The 9,042-nt window shown below is 35.7% G+C and overlaps 1 protein-coding gene across 3 annotated transcripts in view; it reads left to right on the forward strand.

Moving 5' to 3' along the window:
- The window catches only part of LOC149776938 (uncharacterized), a 47,496-nt gene extending 45,252 nt beyond the window's left edge, over window positions 1-2,244 (forward strand). For all 3 annotated transcript variants that reach the window (XM_089941657.1, XM_089941658.1, XM_089941656.1), the window contains one exon: window positions 830-2,244. In XM_089941657.1, the coding sequence (XP_089797783.1) occupies window positions 830-1,272 (443 nt within the window). In that variant the 3' untranslated portion in view covers window positions 1,273-2,244. The remainder of the gene's footprint in view (window positions 1-829) is intronic.
- Window positions 2,245-9,042: the final 6,798 nt, after the last annotated feature.

A 9,042-nucleotide genomic window follows, 5' to 3' on the forward strand; every position in this document is an offset into this window, starting at 1 on the left:
GGTGTTTTTCACAATGTAACTTTTGTTATCCGTGGTCTGTTTTTCTAAATCCTCATGTAGCTTGCCATTAGGTTGAGGAAGAAGTATGTTGATTTTGGGGTCTGCTATTTCTTAGGTTGTAGAAGCTGAACATGTGATTTTCCTTTTTGCATGATGGTAAAGTTTCGCCTAATTTTCATCTTACTTCGAAAATAGAATATACTTGGGCAGGGGCAGTGCCCTTGATGCTGAGAGATGAAGTCATTGTTTCTGGAACCAGCATTGTAATGGTTTTGGTATCTGCTCAGTAAGTACGGTTTCCTGAATTCAGTTTTAATTCAATTTTGTAGTCTGCACTTAAGCAGAGGCATCATCATGTTAATTGTTGAGCCATGAAAGGACAAGGTCACTGAAGTTAAAACTGTAATTTTGTTTTACACATGATAAGTTCTCTTTTCTAATATTTCCTAAACTAAGCTTCATAGTTGCATTACACTTAAGAAAGGGCAGTTTGTTGTCATTATCAGAAAATCTAGATCATGACTCCATGCTTGACATCTTATCATGATCGTGACAACTCAGTGTCTAGTAATCAAGATCAAATTACTATGATAATAAAAATATATTTATTGCTGTTCATCTCAATGTTATTTTATTTATTGTTAGCATTTTCAACTGTATGGTTATACATGTATTTGAAATTATGAGTACGTCAGCATTTATTACAAATTTAAATTCAAATACACAAAGGATGTTGCCATGACTTTCAAACAAAATATTACAGCTTTCAAATGGAAATTACGTTAAAATCTAAGATCTTTTTGTCAGTATCTATTTTCATACCTTTCAGCTGCTACTGTATATGATGTCATCATTTTACACTGTGAAGCTGACACAGGTAATGCAATCAACTTCCGACAAAATCATCTTGACACCCTTCCAGATCTCCAGCCCCCAGCAAAGACCATCATTTATGATGACTATTTCGTAGCAGGTACTGGTTATTTAGAACCACTAGAACGTATCCTTGCAGAATGCAGATTGGTTTTCATCCTGCATTCAGAAGCATTTAAGCAGGACCATCTGGCACAATTTCAGGCAGAAGTAGTCAAATATACCTGTTTGCAGATAAATGAAGGTAAAAGATTTGTCCCTGTTTACCTTACTCAACAAGATTTAGAAAGTGCACCCAAATGGATGAAATCAGTGGCTTCACTTGATGTCTGGAAGCCTTATTTTCCAAATCGCTTGCAGAATACACTAAAGCAGGGAAGGAAGAATTACCTGACATGATAATTAATGAAAATAAACAACACCATAAAAGGTGTTTACATGTTGGTGTTGTTAAAGTAATTAGCTTGTATATAAAATACATTTTGGCTTCATCTGAAATTGTGGATTGATAAAAAGACTTGTGGTAAAACAGTTAAAGAATGGACTTATGGAAGATGTTTTGAAAATTGTATTCTAGATTACGTTTTATAAAAGTGACAGCTTTTAAATTGACAATACTCATCAGGAATGACGCAGCAGTGGCAGAATTGTTACATCTCTGTTTAAAAGCATTTTCATCCATATGCCATTATATTTTGTAATTGATATTTGAAAAATAAAATCATGTTTCCTTTGACAATTTTTGTATATATATTGTTAAGATATTTTGTCCATCAAATTTCATGACAAATAGTTTGCTGTATTTTATTTATGGATTACTTTAGTCAATAAATAAAACCACTGTTCATTTCTGTCTTATGGACAGGAAAACAAGAACATAAAATGTATGATGGAACTGTTGCATCACATGTTAAATGCCTGATTACCTTTTCATTTTGTACATACATTTACATGTATATTATTAATATTTTTATCATTAAGATCATAATTCCCAGTGGACGGAGAAATATTCATGTTCTAAAGGGGGAAAGCTAGGGTGTTTGTGATGTGTTTAATGACCTATTCAAAAGATGTGAATAGAGTAGAACCTGTCCTGACAGATTACACCTTCTGCTAAAAGATAATGGTCTCTCAAGACAGGTGGTTACAGATCTAAAACTACACAAATAAGCAGTCTATTGAGAATCTGGTCTTTTAAGACAGATGGCTGCTAACAGTAATCTTTCAGGACATGTTTTACTGTATTCTGCATTTTTGATTCACCATTCTTTGTACCATGTCTTCACACATTATTTTGTACCAGTAGCTTTCCATTGGACTTTCTATTTACAAGTTTTATAATGTACTATTTTAATAAAATATTTAAATTTGTAGAGTTCTTTCATTTTTAGACCAACAAAATTTACCCTTCATTATACTACCAAATTATCTTCTAACCCATCAAATCCTAGATATGATATGGTCTTTAGGCCCAAATACCAAACTTTGTAGAGTCAGAAACCAAATCTGATTCCACCTTTTGGCATGCAATTTCATCCCCTTTTAAAAAAACTGATATTATCAGTTATGGAAATACTACAAAATTCTGCATTCCAAAATCACCACCATGATTATAAAAATTCCTCAAAATATTTGGTCTTTATGAATTCCAAAATTCATCAACATATCCACATTTTCAAAGTAAGTTAAGTGAAATGAGAGCCTTCTATCATGACCATACATCCCTGTTTACGTATGATTCAAAACTTGTGGACAACGTTGGAGCTGCCATTGCAAAACTCTATGATACCACCTCAAGTCTGTTACCAGATAAAGCCTCCAGTTTTACTGCAGGCATTGTAACTGGGGTAAAATGTTTGACATACGTGTACACTGAAACCTCTCAAAAATTAAATCATCTTGTTGCAAAACCTGAAAATTTGCGAAATCTGAAGGAAAAAAAACATTTTTGTCCCAAAATTTACAGAAACTTGATTACTTGTACAGTCTGGAAAAAGAACCTTTATGATTATTTACTACCAGATAAAGATAAATTCCTGAACTTTCTTAGGATATGTGGTTTATACAACAAATTTGGATCATATGTTTTAGGCATTTTATGCTTTCTACCTTTATCTTATTTTAAATACATTTTAGGAAATTTTAATATTATCTTTTATATTTTATAGTATTTTCATGTTTACATTTATTTGGAAGGGTTTTATCTTCCTAACGTAATTGTGCAATTCTACGTTTTTACAACTTTACATTTAATTGGCAATGTGTAGGCATTATTGTGCTGATTATTGTCTTTAAATGCTGATACGTACATACATGCATATCTTTCATTCTGCTTTCTAACATCTTTAGCTGCTTCTATATTTTAGTACATCATGATTGCATTTATTTGGAAGGATTTTATTTCCTAGAGTTATTTTTATGCCAGCCTTTAGAACTTGACTTTTATCATCATCATATAGGCAGTATTGTGCTGATGCACTACATTTACTAATACTAAAAACAGGATGAGTCCTGCCAAAATCAGTTTAGTTTGAGCACTGTGTTGTGACTTGGCAAGGTACTTGATTCTCAGTATCTTAATTGGCACAAACTTTCATGTGTTGATGCATTGTCATTATACACAAATCATTCAATCAATCAACCAACCACTTTGCTTTATACTTTATGTGTCTTTTACCACAGCTGCATGTTGTTGTCATTGTTGTTTGTAACTCAAGCAAAGATGAATTTTCAACATGTAATTGGCAAAGAAGCTGCCTTATCACAAGCTTGGCATATTATTTTCTGCAAATACATTATTTACCAGTTTGATGAAAGTTTTTGAAACCATTTTGAGAAGTCAGAATTAGCTTTTGCTAGGGTTGATACCTCAGAAAGAATTGTATTATTGCAGGAAAATGGCAGCCCAATCCTTTACTGTAAACTTTGTCCAAATCTTGGGACACATTTTTGCCATGTGTTTTGTTCATTCACACTATGGTATCTTTGTAATCAGTGTCAAAACTGACAGACTTGTCCAGTAACACGAGTTAGACATGAAGTAAGATATTAATGGTGACCATAACAGTGATATCCTGCAGCTATTTCTTTTTCTCCACAAGGAAATTTAAACTAAAACATTACCAGTTTCCATTCTGGCAATAAGAAATTGCAGAACATTATTCAAGTAAACACTGAAGCAGTGAGAATTCTTAGCCTCACATTTTGTCCTGTTTCATTTAGGAAATAACAACATTGGCTATAAACGAGATATCAGGCAAATACAAGGAAAGAAAATCATGGGCATATAAAACGTGCTTAAAATGTTCATCATGTTGTTATAAAATAGATTAATAACTCAATACATAAAACAAGTTCCTAAATTTATTGTTTTGCCTGCAATGATGTAACTGCAGCCTTCATAACACATGATTAAACAACCCTTGTGACCTTGACCAGATCTTTGAACAACTCATTCCTATACTATGTGACAAAACTGATAATGGTACATGTGTGGAAACAGAAGATACATTCCCTTTATACAGCTCTTAACAGTGTACCCCCCCCAAAAAAAAAAAATAAACAAGTTTTCTGTGTGACCTTGACCTCTGATGTCTGAATCCATCATTCTTAGGGATGTGCTATGTACACTGTTGAATCCGGTTAGTAGTTTAATGCCTATCAATGGACATATCATATATTTTTTTTTCCCTAAGAATGTTAGAAACTAAACACTGACCTTGACCTTCACACCAGTAGTAATATTTATATCTGATGGTAAACACCTTTACTTTTATGTCCATTCATCCATGGCAATGATAGATCGCACTGCCATATCACAAGCCAGATGGTTGGACATCTGGAAATTGTGACTGTTATGTCTCAATTTTCCAAGATTTGACACCGGGAAAACAAACCTACAGTTGAAAAAAAACTATATGTTTCACAATCTAAAGTTGTTTTAAACTTTATAGTCTAAGAGACACCAAGCTTTTACAAAATTACAACTCCTTGCACTTTTATTACAATATGTACTGTTATTTTATTTTGGGCTTAGAAACCATAAAAAAAATATAGATAAATGGTTTTCAAAAGAGAACATAACACATTGTGCCTTGGGTTTATAATGATTTTGTTTCCTCATCAGTACTAAAAAAATCAGAAAAATATACACAGAAAATTTGGTTGAGATGAAACAAGCAGTGAACCACTGTTTTGTAATTATGATCCTTCAATACATCATATGGGAAAGCTGTGCCCATCCTGGCCAATTGCCAATGACCATTAAGCAACATATTTACAACTTGACTATTGTAGCCATTGAAGCCAATGATGCTATTATTGCCACACACAGATAGACTGGTGTGCATTCCGTATGTAGGTAGTTGTTTATTCTATGACTGAATTCAACTGGTTCATGATTAGATATAAATGAGCTTAAATATTCTTGCCCAATCTCTCACATTTTTCCTCGTCAGTTTAGAGTTGTCTCCATGGTCAGGTGTCTACTTAACAAGGTAGGAAACCGAACTTGATTGAAAAAATGCATATATGTGTGCAACAAGAAAGTGAACTTTAAGATACAAATATAATGCTCTTATAACACTCATTTTGTTCTTTATTACTTGCACTTGGGATATGGAAGAAGCCTATTTTTGGAATCAAGATGTCCAAAGTCAAAGTCACTGACTAGAAGAAGAATAGATTTTGCTCAATAGCTTTAGCACTGCATTACAAACTTTGAACAAACCATGTCAATCTCTTACAATTGGATTGAAGAAATATACCAATTTGGGGTTAAAGGTCAAGATCACTGTGACAAATATAAATTGTTCCTGCACTTTACCTTGTGGATAGTTGGTGCTTTAAACAATGAAGAAGCCTATTGATCATGGGGTCAAAGATCAAGGTTACTGTAGCTGTAGATGACAGAATTCAAGAAAGTTTTAGGTTATTTATCTGCATAAGAATGAAGATGAAGAAAGAAAGAAGAAATGCTACTTTCTTAATCAATGATCTGCATGGACCATAGTTTTTTTTCCTCATAAATCTGCTGGGTTCCTGACTGTTTTCTTGGAATTGCTACTGCTTTAGGAGACATTGGAGGATGTAGGAATTGGAACAAAGTCCTGTCCACACTTCAGTTACAAATAGAGTGCAACACATCTGCCTGTAGACAGGGTGGGAATAACACAGGTTGATAAAGTTACAGCCTTAGGCCCTCATATATTGTATACTAAAGGAGACAGCTTAGTGACAGTATATCATTAATCCAGCTCTGCCAGTAGGATGTACCTATACAACGGTTGGGAGGGTGTATCCACATTGTGATCGGTAAGTATTATCAAAGAAATATTCTACTCCAAAAAGTGGCTTCTTCTTCAAATACTTGATCCAATCATAATACCTTAGGAGAATAGGTGGAGAAAGTTATGTCCACTTAGCCAGGAGAAGCCCCATCTCCTGCCTCCCAGGATATGTGAGGTCAACTGAAGAAACATATTTAAAGGCTGGATTAGTGACTCCATTTGATCAGACGCGGGTGAGAGGGAAAATCCCACCCATCCAGTGGAAGTTGATAGGCCACGTGCCGGAGATGCTGTTGAATGGTGTCAGAGTGTAGCAAGTCTTGCAGCTGCTATAGTTCCCACCAGGTCAGACTGAGTCTTTTGGGATGAAAGATCTCGGATACAATGTCGTATCTGCTCTCCATCCCACAGCTTCTATAATGTCTGTTATGGAACATTTTAATGCTATGCTCGTGGCGACTGCCATAACCTCATAAGACGAAATGCACAGTAACTTCATTTGATCTTGGATCAGTTATCTGTACACAGAGCGAATAATTCACGGTATTCTGGATGACTGAGCCTGACCTGAGATATTGACCTATCCGTATTCCGAGGTAGAAATAAGCGAGAACTTCAAAACCCTCACTTGGTCCCCTATATGACCCCAAAGCGAAATGCTTTACAGCAACAGAGGTTTGACCACCAATGACTGATTACCCAAGAATGCAAGCCAGTTCTTAGAAATGAAACTGAGACCATCATGAGTGAAATCGAACCATCGCCAAAGAAATGTAGATAGTTCAGATTGACCAATAATGCCTATATTACATTGATTCTGTCTGCTATTGCTAGAGCGACTAAGAAGAATAGGTTTTATAAGAGAGATGAGCCAACAATTCACCATATCGTGTTTCAAACGGGCCCTTATTCAGCTACGTCTGAACCTATGGTAGATTCCATCTGGCACACAAATCCAAGGTCTTCGGTCATGATAAGGCTTGCCAGTAAGTTGGAGAGGTCTGTCCTTCGTCCTATATACTCCATTCCATGATGCCAGAGTGTACTTGATTGTGGAGTGGTAACCTTTTATAGTTATAGCTGCCAACTTCTTTACCTCGAAAAGCCATAAAAAACAAAGTAAGATGCTTTAAGCGGCATGATGTGTTCACACTCGCAAAACTAATAGAACTCGCTCATCCGAACAATTTTGTCCAGAACTTGTTCTGCGATATAATTGCTTCTGCGGGCTTGGGTGGTCTAGATGTGCGGGATCAACAGCTCTAGATTTAGATTAAACACCTGAGTAGTGAAGGGGGATATTATAGGGTCTATGGGACTTATCATTAAAAATACCCTTGGGACAATATAGGGTCTATGTAAATTTAACATGGAGAAAAATCGTGGGACAATATAGGGTCTATGGGAATTAACATGGCCAAAAACCTATGGGACTGTATAGGGTCTATGTATATTTAACATGGCCAAAAACCCTTGGGACTGTATAGGGTCTATGTAAAATTGAAACAGAGAGGGTTTCTATTTTTTTTTTTTTTTTAAAAAAAATAAAAAAAGGGGTAGGCAATGGAAAGGCTATCTCTTTTCGAGAAATATGGCTGGCCCTGAAAAGGGCCTTTGGGTTTTTTCTTCTTCTTTTAACTTCTTAACTTTTTCCACCATCCTCTTATTTTGTCCATCATTCCTTTCTTCTTTTTCTTTTCTGTTTCCGGCATCCAGTCCGGGTGACCCATGGCTCGGAACTTGGCCTGTATTTTCATCCAGTTGTTATTCAGTTGGTCGAATTCTAATTTTTTCTTCTTATTCTGTTCTTCCTTTCTTTCTTTAGTCCACCTTTCCTTTATGTTCTCTACTTCTTGGGTCAGCACTCGTTTCATAAGTTCCTCGGCTTTTATAAGTTGGTCAACACCCCATTTCACAAAAGACCACTCACTCCAAACTAAGATATCTTGTAGGAAGCATCTTACTAATGTTGTATTATCTAGAGCTTCCTTCAAGCTACCTACTCTTACATAGGGAGGGTTAATTAATCCTCTTATTTTCTTCACTTCTTCTTGTAACATACCGTCAAGGAGATCCATAGCTAGTTTCAGACTCCTCACTTGTCTGGTCACAAAATCCCTTGTAACTGGATATTTCCATTCCTTTTCTACTCTTTCTACAACATATACTCCATCTGCTATCCAGTAATAACAGTGTCTCAAGTTGTTGAACAGGTCAGATACAGCTACCATTTTCTTTCCGTTATTCCGTAGAATGGTGCGAACGACCAACACTGTGGGTTCTTATAGTGAAAGCGCGGACGTGATGGAAAACATCCCCCTAAAAACATAAAATGGATCTTACCTAGATCATAACCAAACAACGCGCGGACGTGAAGGAAAACATCCCCCTACTTTTTCATTTCATATAATATAACCCAAACTATACTCTCCACATTTGCTAAGAAACAATAAAGAAACCCATAATCTACTATTCGCACAAACATACCTTTACTCTTACAAACACAAACACACAAACACATACCCTCACACGATCTTAAAAAAGAGTTAGTGTTTATATACACACTACTCTACCTACACACATTGGCAAATTAATAGTTATTTCTTTTCTAGAGTATTGGGTAGCCCTTAAAAGGGCTGTTTTTTTGAACTCCTGATGCACCTATCTAATGGTTGCACCTTCCTGGCCTGGCGCCACACATGCATCTTCTTCCCCAGTCTTCTTTCACCTTTCTTCTGGGGAGCGCAGAGGGAGGATGATTCGCTTCAACACCCCAATCCTCTGTCTCGGGAATATTGAACGACATCCTCTCTTCTCTTTTCTTTTCCTCTTCTTCCCTCTCTCTTCTCTCCTCCTCTTCTTTTTTCATTCTTGCTTCTTC

The sequence above is a fragment of the Sinohyriopsis cumingii genome, chromosome 18 (genome assembly GCF_028554795.1).
Source record: "Sinohyriopsis cumingii isolate HCF-2022 chromosome 18, ASM2855479v2, whole genome shotgun sequence".
NCBI classification, from domain to species: Eukaryota; Metazoa; Mollusca; class Bivalvia; order Unionida; family Unionidae; genus Sinohyriopsis; species Sinohyriopsis cumingii.